The sequence below is a fragment of the Buceros rhinoceros genome, unplaced genomic scaffold, assembly GCF_000710305.1.
Source record: "Buceros rhinoceros silvestris isolate BGI_N320 unplaced genomic scaffold, ASM71030v1 scaffold29784, whole genome shotgun sequence".
NCBI classification, from domain to species: domain Eukaryota; kingdom Metazoa; phylum Chordata; class Aves; order Bucerotiformes; family Bucerotidae; genus Buceros; species Buceros rhinoceros.
In genome coordinates this window covers 21,324-36,400 of record NW_010407011.1, presented here as the reverse complement: position 1 = coordinate 36,400, position 15,077 = coordinate 21,324, and the positions used below count along the sequence as shown (strand labels likewise).

Here is a 15,077-nt window from a genome sequence, read left to right as displayed (position 1 = left end):
TTATCTGGACTTTCTATTCTTTTATTGTGGTTTAAGCCATTTGAATAGTTGCTTGCACTAGAATCTCTTTTAAAAAAAAGATTTCTTACTGGTTGAACCTAACTCTGATTGTATGCTCCTTGAACATTTTATTCTCTTCTAGAACGCTGCTTTATTCTTAAGTATCTCACAGTGTTCTTTCGCCTGCCTACCTCTGTGATACTGCCTGCTCTTACTCTCCAAAGGCAAGTATGAAACTATATCCCCTGCCACAAAAAATTGGTTTAAAGTATCCATAGAGAATCATTCAGTGGACAGCAATGGCCATCACCTAGAAGAATCCTGTGTATAGCTGTCATCCAAATTTAGAAATAACAATGCTTATCTCTTTATCAATAAATGAGGCATAGATACACAAACAGATCACAGTTAAGAAAAAAAAGAAATACTAGATATTTTAATTTAAACACTGAGAAAAAAGTGGTGCTATACATTTAACAACAAAACTTTAAAAAGGCACTTAGACTACATGGTTTTCATACCTCCAAACTATTAACAGTAGATCTGTTTCATATTTAATACAGCTTTATTACAAGTAGATATAAACATTCCTACCAGATGAGAAAGGCTATATAAAAAAAATCCAGTGCAAAATAAAAGCACCCTAAAAAAAAAAAATCTGCATTTCTGTTCCCACTGACAGGCACTTAGATCTTGCAAGAACAACTGATTTCTTTGACTTCGAAGCAGTTAGTAACTGACACAAAGTTTAGACAGGATTTGCTGGAATTTTAACTGTTGAATTCCAAGTAAAAAAGAGGGAGACTCATTGTCTGACAGGTGCAAAAATTAATACAAAATGTATTAACACATTATGAAATGAATGTACATTAAATAGTTTTGTTTCCTGGTACATCAGATTTTCAAATGAATTTTATAAAATTTACATTTTTAATGAAACCATTTATCTATCATTGTGGAAAACACAGTTCTTAATTTCAAGTTTGTATTAACTATAAATATCTAAGGACAGGAAAGAGATTCTTCAAGTTTGCATGCCTTACTTCCCCATCCTTATGTCTTCTGCTCTTTGCCTTTTGGAGAAAACATTACAGCATAAGGCTGCCGTCTTTTTGGACGTTGACAGGGAGCAAGATCCTCTTTAATATATCCTTAAAAGAATAAGAACAAATTGGAGGTAAGAAATACAACATAAAAACATGCACAACTTTGGTTTCCTGTTTTGTTTACCCTCAGAAAAAACCTTGATTTCCACCCCCCCGCTTTTGTGGCAACAACTGTTTCTCACTTGACAAAAAAGTTAGAGATCCCAGGGTGCAACATCATTGACTATGACTGCATAGAAGTGTAACTACAGATAGATGACACTAATGAGGAGAATGGAAACCATGAATTGTCCATCTATTCAAAACAAAATTGCACTTTTCATTGTCTTTTCTACAGAAGACTACACAAGAGGAACAAAGTACCCTGAATTCATTTCACTAATAAAAAAAAAAAGTTTAAAAATGTATCTCCTAGTCATACAGAGGAAACTTCAAGCTTTGTGGGTCTAAATAGCACATGCCTCTGATTTCAGAGCCTTCTTATTTACTAAAGACTTGTCCATCTGGGAAAAGCCAAACATGAACCTATGGATCAAACACACCTTGAAAACTCTAACAAGAAAAGTACATAAAATTTCTGTAACGTGGTCGACTTAGATAAAATTGATAGTAAGCAGATATTTTATGCAAATCGGTTTCAGCACCTGGCTTTTGTCCAGCCCCTCCACTGAAGTTAGAGTAGTAGACTCCTAATTCATAGCTGGAAAATGCTGTCTATGCAACTCAGTTATTTAAAGAAAAAAAACCAAACCACAAACCCACTAACCACAATTGGTTCTAGATACCAGTAAGATGGAGATCCTTTGTACCCCACTACTTTGGAATGATGGCTGCAATTGCTCATCATGGGAACCGTCTGGTGTTTCGGTGCTCTTGCTGCACTCCTGTATAATATGGCTTTTTACCAAGAAAGGCCTGATCTAAAGTCTGCCTCTCATTTGCTGTTGAGGACCATTGACAACTGAACAGCTCTTTCTTACTCTAGCAGAACAAGGAGATAGCCAAGAAGTCCATTTTATGAGGTTGGAAGCAGATTCCAAATGAGTAGTAACAGACAACCTCTCTACCAGGATATCTGGATCACCTGAAGTTATAAATGGACATGTCTAGATTAGACCAGCTTTCTCATTAGCTGGAACAGGTAAGAGGCAATAAGGTTAGAAGCAGAAGAACTATGATGTTCATATTGAAATATAATGATTAAGAATCAAAGGTAGTTCTAGAGTGGTGAGAACCCTCTCTGGTTACTTAAGGTAAAGGACGAATGTATTACCCTCAGTCAAGCCCTGTCAAACTGGATTCACAAGAGAGGAAAGAGACTACTCAGAAAGGAAGCAGCGATTCAGCAGCGTTCTTGAGGTGCTGGCTACCTGGACTGAAGGATTAGTTTTTCCTTATGTGATACCAGAGATAAATTGATGGGAAGCCTAGCCAACCCCAAGGCAGCTTAACAATCTGCAAATTCTGTGACTTGCTGAAACCTTAGCAGTGGATATTTAAGAAGGGAGAACTTGACAAGGGCTTCAAAGGCAAATCTGACATTTGTCCCCCACTGTGAGGGGGGAGGCTTAAAGTTCTGAACATCATATTTGAAATACACTTATCTCTTGGAAATACAGCTTCAGATTTAAGTGAACTCAACTCAGTAAGTGTATCTTGATCAAGCAGTTATGATTTGCACTACAGAATTTAAGTCCCTAAAAGTCAAGGCTCCCTGTTTTGAAAGATTAAGGATGACACTGCAACGCTACCACAGAAGAACACTTAACACAGCTGTGGCCACGTTTCCCTATGCCTGACCTGAAACTGATATATGAGAAGAGATAAAAATAAGTGAAGATTAATGCTTCACAGTTAATAACATATGCACAAATAAAGATGTAAGTAACTCAAAACCAGTTTGTATAGGGCTCCTTACCTCAAGTTTTACCACTTCTGAAGAAATATACATACAGTACACTACAAACTCACCATGTTTTAACATCATTAGTAAAAACTCATTTTTATAGCAAACTCTAGGATTTAGAAGACTTATTTAGGAACAATCTTCTGTGTGAAGAGGAGTAAAAAAAAAACCATCACAACTTCGAGTCATTAACAAGCAGAGTATATGTATTAAAAATTATTTAGTCACACCCTACCTCCAACATTTCCATTATCATGTGGTATTATGGAGCTCTAAAGATAAAAAGGATATCAACAGCGCTGCCTGACTCCCCTCAGTAAAGTACAAACTCTTAGCCTTTGTCTCTGAAAATGTTGACCCAATTCTTGCTTTTGTTCAAAGGCATGAAGGGTTTTAATTAAGCTCTATGCAAATCCCAATTATTTCTGCCTTCTCCATCTAGGCTTTAAGAAAGTTTCCTTATATTCCCTTCTTAGTAGTATAGGAGCTGCTAAAAAAAAAGATAATATTTATTCAAAATAGTGGCTGCTTATGAGTAAACAGACCTCAACAAGAGTAGGTGAGAAAGGCTGCTTTATGAGCTAGAGGTAATTTCAGGGAACCATTTCAGGAAAAAAAAAAAACAACCAACTTTAAAAAGAGCTTTGTAAGCCTTTTTTTTTTTTTTTTGCACAAACCTCTTTCCACACAAATTTGGGTCGAAGGAAATCCAACCTCCCAGAAATTTTCAGGAGTATTTGGAGGAATGTAGCGAAACCTGTGTCTTGAACAGGATGCTAGTTTCTTTTCTCTCTCTTCCTCTGGAATGTCTGCATAATACTGAATGTTAGGGAAAAAAAAATTAAAAATCCATGTTAACAAATTCATACATACACAAAGCAACTGCTTCACACAATGTCATTGTCAATCACTATTTATTATTACAATTATCTAAAAATAATGGTGAGGATAGCCAAGAGTAGAGAGATGTTATCCAAATCACAACCATCTGGTCATTATCCTAAAAGCTAACTGAATTTACAGATTAAGTATAACATTATGGTGGCAAATTTGATAGCTTTGTATCTTTCAAAATACCATAGGTACAAGGTTTAGGCATGTGTACAATTACACATCAACAGTTTTACTGACAGATTTTACATAACTAAGTAGCACAGCTGTTGAAATAAACAGGAATTTTCTAATAAACTAAGTTTCATCTCACATTTACAAATACATAGGTGACTCCAAAAGTAATGCCTCTTGGTTTTTTTCCATGGAAACTACAACAGACACAAAGAGCACAGTAACATTAGTTGACAGAGCAAATTCTCAGCTACAAAACACTATTTTTCAACACAGTTCCCACCATGGGCTGCGAATTTTTCCCAGTGATGAACAAGAGCCTGCCTGCCGCGCTCATAACACTCTGCACCAGCGGAGGAGACCCATCATCACTGTCGCCACTGCTGAATGTGCCACCCACCACCTCACTGTGCTGACACCCACTGGCTGGTCTCCATAAACATTCAGCAAGTGTCGATGGGTGCAATTTTTTTCCACACGGAGGAATTAAATCACGTGCCTTCAATTCACGCACACTCCTCTGTCAGACGCCACGTTGTCAGACTGCCCCTCTGCTGCCATCTGTCACACGGCAACAAGATTTAATGGGATATTGGTGGGAAGGTTCAACCTCTACTGCCAGACCACCTACATCCACCTCTGACATCGTGGGCCAATATCATAAAATAGGAGGCATTACTTTTGGAGTGGCCCTTGTAAAATAGAAAAGTGAAAAAATGCACTACAAAATCCATGCTGCAGAATTATTTCCAGTGCCTAAATTTACAGTTGTAACAGCAAATCATGTGCCTCTAAGAACTCTCAGCTGTTTTCTAGACTATCCTCACTATCCACAGCATTTTCAACCCTCAGAAAACATTTGAGCTAGGCTTTTCCATGTGTGTAAAGATATGCAAAATCTCATCCTGCCGTGTCTTCACTGTAAAAGAATTGTTTACAGAACAACAGTTTGCAGTCTCAGAAAGAGAACAAACCCTTAAAAAATTACTTACAGAGTAAGTAATTTCTGTAATCTAAATGCACATAAAAACATCTGATTCTCCTTAAAGTGTAGCTAGACTTGATAACCACACCAACAAATGTTGCTTTTACAAGCTACTAGTAACTCCTGCATACAGTCATTCTCTGATCGCACCGCAAAGCCCTAACAAACCAAAACACGACGTCTTTATCAAGTGTTCCACACTATACAATAAATGAGATGCTTCCACAGTTTTAAGATAAGAACTTATCTTAAGAACTTATCAAGGACTTTGATAACAGTCTGATATGGCATGTGCAGAGAAGATCAATCTCTCGTATCAACTCTCCCTGCCTACACTGCTGCAGCATGTGGCCAGCACAATTTACTAATTTCTACCCACTCCTTAAATATTTTTAGACTTTGGAGACTTTTTTTTTTTAAACCCATGTAACTAAAAGCAAGCCAAGACTTTTTTAAAGCATCATCTATACTTTGTCTAATACTCCCTTCTTCCATAAGTATTTCATTCAAAGCTAGTTTTATTACGGTGGGATGACACAGCCAAGCATTCCACACATACCAAGACATTAATCTTGAACAACATAGACTTAAAATCCCCCAAACCAACATCAAACCCAAACTATTCTGAAGTTTAATGTAGAAACCTTGTATTGTAAAACTGGAGTTATTTTCCAAACACCACAGTTACAATTCTAACTTGCCAGAGAGAGTTATAAGAACTTGCTAAGAGAAGATCTGTAGCTCACAGCAACAGGAAATAAAACACGTGACACATGGCTCTTGGGCCAAGAAACAGACTGAAGAGTTGTGGTGGTTTTTTTTGTTTGTTTTATTTTGGTTCTTTTCCAACATCCTGTTTTCTTTCAAACTCTGTAAATCAAACTGGATCATATTTTTGAAAATGGTATTTATAGTTGAGGTGTAATGTGAAACCTAAAACTTCATACTTTTAACTTTGCTAATTTTTGCATACATTTGCACATATATACACATTGTTACCTATGGTGCTCCAATTATCCAAAAACACAGATACCCCAGAAAACCAAACCAAATCAAGATATATCTACATAGAGGTACAAGCAGACATAAAACTTGCTTATTCTGGTACCTGTAAATTTCATAGAGGTTTTAAGCTAAAGTTTAGCAACTTGTAATCATTCTTTGACTAGCTAATGTATTTTTTTATTAACGAAAGTCTTATTGGAACCGTCATGTAAGAAGTTTCTATCATACACATACAAACACACACAAAAAAATTAAGACTAAGTTATACGCAGTTACTACAGATAAAACTATAAAATGGAGAATGGAAGACTGACCAAATTTTAACGCACTACTTACTATTTCACATTCCTTACAAGTATGGCCAGGCAATTTTCGTCTTTCTTCTTTTTTTCTAATAACCTCAATATGAGGAAAATCTAACACAGTATTCTTTCTGGAAAACAACAATATTTTCACATGAAAGTAAACTTACTTCTTCTACACGCCTGGAAATTTCCAGGTTTTAGAACACAAAGAAGGAGAGTGCCAATAAAGAAAAAAAAAAATTTAAAAATGCCTGCAAAATCCCATCATACTGCCTTTAATAGCTGAAGAGGACTACTTTTGTAACAAACAGTTCCAGCATTTTTTACATGTAATATGGTCTTCTACATAATCAGAGATGTGCATCTCATTGTTATGGCTTGGCTTTTCATAGTGTGAAAGTAATTACTAGGTTGAAATTACTCAAATCAGATCTTCTGTAGAATATTTATTTTGTCCAAGACACAGTTGTGCTTGCATCGATTCCTGAAAGAGGAACGTATGTCGGGGTTCAAGAACAGAACAGATTCTTTTCAGCTTACCTGCTCACAAAACAGTGAACAAGTTTTCCTCTACAAAGAGAACATCTGCTGAGGTAAAGAATAAACTAAGAACTATTTAACTGAAGGGCTTAGTATCATTATGCAATGAACAGTCAGACTACTCATCAGGATTACACAGAAAGGCAACAGAGGAAGCACTAAGGAGTACAGTTGTTAACCGTTACTAAACATTTATTGCCTAGAGGAAGGGGCAAAAATGCCAGAGAAAGAAAGGTTTTTAATTTTACAAGCAACCCATATCCTCTTTGCTCATAAATGCATGCAGGACCACGTGCCTCTAAGAAACAACATGGATTACAAAATACTGCAAGTCAATGAAATTATAAAAAGCAGAAGAGGCAATCCCTTCTCTTCAGCAAATGTGATAGACAGGCATCTCCATGTGTTTATTTTTTCACCCCTACCTCAGCTTTTATCTAAGGCTTTTATCTAATTCAGTAGATCTTCTACCGTGCAACTTCAGGCGCAAGTATGTTATGCACAAACATGTTTATTTTATAGAACAAGTTCTCTAAAGGGAGGATATAAAAATCCTTAAAATGCCTATGCAGAACAAACTAAATTACCTTTCATCACTTTTGAAATACGGCTCCACAAAAGCTTTCTGCTTGGCTTTATCTTGTTTGTCCTCACGTTCTGTAAATATACATGCAAAACAAAAAAATTACAACTCGTATAAGGTTAACAGACTGCTTGAAGAAATATCTGTAAAATTATTAGCGAGCTAGTAAGAAATACAAAAATGCCATGTTATGTTCCGTCTGAGACAACAGATTCAAACAGGTACTAAAAATAACAGAATCGATTGAACCAGTGATCAAAATGCATTACTGAAGTTGAAGGAAAACAGCAGTGAGACAAATAGATAAGCAGGATAGCAAAGGAAAACTTGCTTAAAATACAAAATACTGTGAAATCTTCGAGGGAACCTAGGATAAGGAAAAGGAAGCAAGCACTCTGCAGCCAAAACCTGATGTTTCCTATAAGAGTCACTTCGCTGTACAGCTCCTATGCCAGCTTCCATTACATCCCATATTTGTGTGGTAGCTACATAAATGAACTACCAAAGTAATTTTCATATTGGCTCATGTTTTGTCCCTATAATGAATAAAATTGCCCATGAATTTTTGAAAAAGAACTGATGGTTTATTTGGCATATTTGTTCCTAAAGAACAGAGCCTGATTTCAAAACAACTTTTGTAGTTTAACCAGGTTAATAAAGACAAAACAAATTATATCCCACTCTTCAGTTTCTTGCTTGCTGCTGTTATTCCCTTATCCTGCTCTTCATCAAGAAGAGTTTCTTTGTCATCACACACAGAAGGACTATCCTGTGGTAGGCAGGATTCATATTCTTCATGGGTTGTCCGATCAAACATCTCTGTTAAGGTATCATTTTTTTTTTCTCCTCCTATTATAAAAAGCATAAAATCCAAATCAGTCTCAACAATTTACGTGAAAAAAGTGCATTTTGATTGAATGTGTATCAGAATTACTAACATTGACTTCCTGCTCCAGTACAGATTAACTCAAAATCAGCTACACATTTATTCTTCCTGAAACTTCTCTGTCAATCTTTCAAATGTGGCCAATGGTCATTTATTTTGCATAATTTATTTTGTATCTACCTTGATCTCATTTCTAAAACCTGACTAATGGCTAAATCACTTTGATGTACCTTTAATACTGGATACATGAAATTTTTATTATTCTAATTATGGAGTTACGCGAACAGAAAGACTTTCTGTGGGTAGGAGATAAAACTATGGAAAGGTGATCAGGTTGCAACTGCTTAAAAAAACCTCCAAACCACACTGTTAAAAGTCACTGCCCTGCAGCCAGGATTTACCACATACCATACCTTAAATGTGATATAAACACATTTGGATTTATTTTAAATATATTCATTCTGTTTATATGTCATCAAAAATAAAACTAGTCTTCCCACAGGAAGTTTGGTACGATTACACAGCAAACTTTCAAAGCTGTTGTGATTGTTCCAAGTGAGATTGGAACTACTCTATGATTAAGTATTTAACTCTTTAAGCACTGTAAAAGCATATCAACTGGCTTAGATTAAGAAAATTATAGGATATGTGCTAAGTTAAAAAACCCTCAACAACCACCACCGATTCTACTAGGAAACAGACTGATCTTTGTAACCTACAGAAATACATTCGTGCTTTTTTACTGCAAAGCATGTTCTACTATCTATTCATACATGGAAAAAAGGTGCCCTTTATTTCCTCCTCAAAAAAACTCAAGAAAACCAAAGGAAAAAAAATAAAAGTCTTACTTGGACTGCTTTCCTGGTTTTGCTCTTGATTTTTCATTTTTAATAGTACACTTTCGCTAACATACGTATAATCCATATCAACAATTTCCCCTCTGATTCTTGACTGAGAACTACCCTAAACAAAAAAAGCAAACATGACAATTGCACTCAGAAGCAACTGGTGCAGTTGGAGTAATTTCTGTACATATGAAACACTGTCACAACAGTTATTGGCATCTTTATGGCTACTTTCTGTGTTTTTTTTTTTTTCCTGCAGTAATGTCTGCATGGTAAAGATGTAAAATCTAGGTAAGAGAACATAATTTTTCTGAAATCCAAGTGTGAAACATTTATCTGGTGAATTACATTACTAGATGGGCAAGGAATGCCTTAAAATTTTTCAAGTCAAATTCTACAAAGGTAAAAAGTAACAGTGAAACATACAGAAATTAAAAACCAGTCAAATTAATAGATAGCCTTTAAGTGAGAAAAAACAAATAGACTTCAGGAAAATTCTGAGAATCTAATAACCGACCTGCACCCACCTCAAAGAAAGATAATAGTCATTATCTGCACATTTTCTATTACTTAACACAAAGAGATATTATAGTGAACATTTTCACAGGAAAAATTATGAAGTTTAGAATTTTTTTTCTCTTGAAAGAATCCCAAAACCATTCCCAAATGCATGAGTTTCATACTGAGTAGTTACTTGGCTGAGTTTATCAAATACAAGTAGACACTGGAAATGCTTTAGGGTAACTGTAGCGTACTATACATAAGCAAACATTTCAGGAGTGCAAAAAAATATCAAATGAGCTGAATTTAGATAATTGTTATAAAGTGGGTTTGTTCTGCCTACTTTTCTAGGCTTTTTTCAATATCACAGAACATGCAGACTTGCTATACAAGCTCACCTTTGTATCAATCACAGTAATGTCCATTTTGTACTGTGAAAGGTCAGCTCCTGGGTCTATGCTCCACTGGTGGTTTTCTAAAGGAGGTTTATCTTTCAGGTCTGGATGCAGAGAATATGAGAAAAAAAGACAATCAGAATCAAATTCTGCCAACAGCATCCTATAGTGTGTAAATTATAATTGAGTTTTCTCTTTATCACTTCCTCTTTGGGTTTATGGATTGGTATTTCTCAAAAAAACCCATGCTCATTAGGTATAAATCATATTTTCTCTGAAGAGTTAGAAATAGATCTTTAAGTTTTTTGTCCTATTCAGGGAGTACACCACTCCTTTGTGTTTGTATGATGCACGTAATACATAAAATACTCTTGCAGGTAAAATCTCTGTACTGGATAGAAGATATTACATTGATAAGAAAACAGAAGTCAGGTCTTAGAATACAAAAGAGAACAAAAGCATCTAGTCATTGTTCCAGAGATGGCTCTTGATTTATTTGTGAAGCAGAGGTTTAGATTCCAAACTAGATGGCCACACCACCTACTGACAGGGTTTTTTTTTTTCATTCACAATGCAAGTATTTCTAAAAAAAGCATGCCGTCTAACAGCTCAGCTAAGTAGTACAGAAGCAGGGATTCTACAATCCCCGTTTAAGAAGTAAGTTTTCAGACTGGGACCACTTAATAGAAAAGAAGATACAATTTCTAGGAAGGGTATTTGTCAGCATGTGTTCATTATCACTAAGGGTACACATTTTTTTAACAGTCCATCAGGAATAATGAAAAATATTATCAAAATGGCTTATCCTTAAACTTAAGTACAGTTTTCAAGCTTTTGATATAGACAATTCAAACTCAAATTTCCTGCGATTTTATTTCAGTATCTGTTATTCAGACACCCCAGTAAACAGTGATGCTAAATAAATAAGAAGGATCAAGATTCCTAGCCTGCTGAGCTTACAGCTGAATGACAATTATATCTTTATTATATAGTGGCAAAAGAATGCCAGGAAGATACAGATTGAAAACATGGCGGGTGATCTTGAGAAGTCCTGAACAGAATGAGACTGAGTTAGAAGCAGAACACAGAAAGTGATTTAAGTGGGAGAACATAAGATAAGAAAAATCCTATTTGACCGCAAAGCACAGGCTAGGGGAGTAGGGGCACAATAAAAGGATCATTTTCATCGAGTTACCTCGCTCATTTTGCAGTGCTTTATTTTTTGATAGTCTACAAGGGTTTGGTTGAAGTACAGATGCAGGTTCAGACTCTCCGTGTCCTGTCCTTGTTTTCTTTCTGTTTGGAACATGGCCACTGGCAACCTAACAACATATTGCAATTTCACTCTTTCTCAAAATTTAAACATTTCAAAGGAGAAAAATAGAAGGTTTGAAAAGCATACCTTCACATCATCAAATAGTTGCTCTGTCTCTGCAGAACTTGGCAGTGATGCAATTTTGAAGGAAGGAACTTCTTCTTTCATATGGATCTGTTTTTTCTTATCTGGGAATGTTTTTCCCAGTATTGCCTCTTGTACACAGGATTCCTCTTGTAAATCTCTGGCAAACAAACAGCTCTCATTGTTGGAAATTTGAATGGATGATGAACCTGCAGAAATGGGCTTCCCTAGCTGTGAGAAAATGTCATGCAGAGTCACCTGTTTCAGTCTATTTTTAGAGGTCTCCTCATTTCCTTGTTTTTTCTCTTGACAACGAACTCCAGAGAAGCGATCTGACAGATCCAAGGGCTTATCACCTGTATGCTCCCCATTAATATGCTGAACATCTGATTGAAAGGGCATAGAGTTCTCTTTGTTGAAGGATATTTTTTCACAGCTAATTTCATGCTCATCTTCAGCTTTCTTTCTCTTAGCACACCTGTCTTCTAGCTGCTTCTGGTGTATGAGAAGGAAATCGCTCTTGATCACCTCATTTTTAGCTGTGCAAGTGTTTCTAACACAGGTTACAGACTCATTAGCATTCTTCACAACCATTTGCCTATTGATAGTGGCCTGGCTGATAACTGAGTTCATTTCTGTTCCAAGATTCAGTGGTGCCACAAAAGCAACATCTTCGGATTTTGATCTACTTTTATGAGATCTGGAACAGGAAGGATTGTTGAAGACGTTGGTTTTGAGATTAGGCTTCAATCCTGAATCTAAAATACAATGGGCATGACCTGTACTGGAGTTGTTCTTCATACTGCTAGAAGCTCCAAAAACAGGAGAAGCTACTTGAGAATCCCAGTCAACATGCGGTGTAGTGTTCTGAGACGGATCTGAAAGACTGAATAGAATCAGAGATATTTTTCTGGTGTACACAGAGTTCTGGGTGGAAGGCGATAGACTAAAATTCTAAAATTCTTATCAGTGATTTGCTTTAAAGCTAGTTGCTAGTATTAACGGAACACAGAAGGAAAAAGAAAAGGGAAATTTTTGGTTTAGGAGTAAGTACTGTTGCATTTAGAGCTGTAAATGCAAACAAAACACAGACTTTGTCCTTCATTTTAGCCTGGTGTGAAATTCTACTCCACATTCAACTGAGAGCCAATCACAGAATTAGGCATACCTAGGAATCTCTTCTACCAAAGGACTCCCTACCTTCCAATGCAGTGAAACTGAAGAAAGTGAGAATGGCTGTGACAGCAGTCTATCTAGGTTCTTGTACAGATCTTATAACCACAAGAACAGATTCTCAAAGCTTCTGCAAGTGAAGGAAAAATGTGCAAGCTTCTTTCAGGTACTGTTTCTAACTTGTCATCCTTAAAACATACATTTAAGATGACAAACGGGCCAAAAAAGTTTCAGTTTAGATCACAACATCCTGAGGAGAGGGAGAAGGGCAACAGTCAACTGGTACGAAATCAGCAGAAAAGTTTTATGGTCATTTCCTACTCCAGCTCCAGGCTCCTTACCCCATGGTTTATGGGCTTCAGAAGATACCTCGCAATAACAAAAAGTCAGTGAGGGAGGGACTGTGTACATAGAAAGCTCAAGTCAGAAGTTTGAGCATGAAGTAAAAGTCCACAGTTTTGCATTCTACCAGTTCCTTTGCCTCTGAAGTTATTTACCTGAAAGAAGCCCATATAACACAAAAACATTTATTTCCACATCTGTAACTTTACAGCAAACTGCTGTAAGGCTTTAAATTCTAGTAAAACCAGAAATTCATATAAATCTGCTTAAACAAGTATTATTATAACCAAGTGGAAACACACCCTAAATTGTTGTCATCATTTCTTGATCCAGAAGCTGGATGTTTTCTTGAGTCTTCAGACTGCGTGCTCTCTGGTGCCTGGCTCATAGCAGTGTTATTGCTGGGAGGACTCAGCATGCTCTGGGACTCCTTGCACGTGGTGTAACAAAACAAAGAAAGGAAGTGTGAGGAGATATTAGAATTAAAAGAAATATGCTAGGTTTGCATATAAATACTCTGATGATCCATTCAAACTGAACCATACAAATTTCTGAAAAAGAGGAAGGAAATTTTGACCCACAACTTGAAAGAAATCTTACTGAAATAAGTTTCAAAATTCAAATTCACACACAAAAAATTAGTGTGCATACTATCATTTTCACTGTAGTTACCTATCACAAACATCAAATAATATCACCTGAATCACCAAATAGTCTCATCACCAAATAATCTTCTTTAGCGTATTAGACTTGATTGCTGCACTAAGCCCACTTAGTCAAACTTGTATACACTGCAGGAAGTGCACCCCTACCCTCCTCCCCTACCCCCTGGAGAGGTTGTCAGCACAATACTATCTCTTCTTGCTTGAGCAAAAGCAAACCAAAGTGAGCTTACTGGAACTTGGAATGCTTTTGCAGAATTTTAACACAAAAGAGAAAAATACTGTTTTCAAAAACAACTGGCTCAAAAAGCTGATAATGTAAGAAATTTGGGAATATGACTTACAGATTCTTCTTGAACAGCAAGTCCAATTGTTTCTGCCACGACTGCAGCCAAGTTAAAAGATGGTTTTGAAACAGGATACCCTCCCATCCTTGGTTTATCTTTAGGAGTAGAGGGAAGCTCACAATAAGCTATATATACATTATAGTATTTTACTCCACTCACACAGATGGTACAAACACAAAACTAAAAAGATCACAAATTAAAATCGGTAATTGTGGAAATAGTTTGACCTGTGTCCGATAAAAATCATATCTGGAAGTGGTAACTGGAGAAGGGGGAAAAAGAAGAATTTCTGATGAGAGCATATTGTTGTTACCAACACAGAGAACTATGTTTCAAATTTGAATACAGCTCCCCAAAACCGAAATACAAAGGCAATTCAACGTAAAAGTTGCTTTTCAAACTCCTGGTCCAGGCCATGAATAGTGTGAGAAAAGCACTCAGAACAGTGTAGACTCCTGAGGAGAAGGAGAAGGGCAACAGTCAACTGCAATGAAATCAGCAGAAAAGTTTTACGGTCATTTCCTACTCCAGCTCCAGGCTCCTTATAGTAAAATGCTTGTGTTGCATATTTCCTAGGTGACCTTGTAACTATTCTTCCTGTGTTTTTATTAGGAAAATAAATAGATGAATTTCCCCTCTTTCAGGGGTTTAACATTACTCAGTTTATTAAATTGGAGCAAGGTATTATGACAGGGAAGTACAAGGACTACAACCACCACAACGTTGATTTGCCAGAATGATTCCAAAATGCTGATTCTCAGTCAATTTACAGTTAAACGCTTCACAGAAAAAAAAAAAAATCAGGGACTCAGAAAGTTCTTGTCAAAGAACTGTTTATAGTGAAGTACTTAAGACTTAAAGACTTGTACCAATTCACAAGTACAAAAAAGGGAATACTTAACAGAAGCACTTCAAAATATTACATATTCATGTCAGACAGCAAGTGCAAGTCTCAGAAAATTTTATCTCCTGTACAGTTGGAAAATCAGATGTTAAGACAGTTGGGTAAGTTGCTTAAACTATTAGATAATT

At 36.3% G+C, this 15,077-nt stretch overlaps 1 protein-coding gene across 1 annotated transcript in view; it reads right to left on the bottom strand.

The window, feature by feature from the left end:
* Positions 1-816: 816 nt before the first annotated feature.
* Positions 817-15,077, bottom strand: part of RBBP8 (retinoblastoma binding protein 8) — a 32,926-nt gene continuing 18,665 nt past the window's right edge. The window contains exons 8-18 of the mRNA XM_010134339.1: positions 14,043-14,140; positions 13,339-13,466; positions 11,525-12,407; positions 11,318-11,444; positions 10,126-10,226; positions 9,230-9,344; positions 8,177-8,344; positions 7,500-7,569; positions 6,404-6,500; positions 3,690-3,831; positions 817-1,151 (exon numbers count right to left, since the gene is read on the bottom strand). Coding sequence (XP_010132641.1) covers positions 1,054-1,151; positions 3,690-3,831; positions 6,404-6,500; positions 7,500-7,569; positions 8,177-8,344; positions 9,230-9,344; positions 10,126-10,226; positions 11,318-11,444; positions 11,525-12,407; positions 13,339-13,466; positions 14,043-14,140 — 2,027 coding nt within the window. The 3' untranslated portion in view covers positions 817-1,053. The remainder of the gene's footprint in view (positions 1,152-3,689; positions 3,832-6,403; positions 6,501-7,499; positions 7,570-8,176; positions 8,345-9,229; positions 9,345-10,125; positions 10,227-11,317; positions 11,445-11,524; positions 12,408-13,338; positions 13,467-14,042; positions 14,141-15,077) is intronic.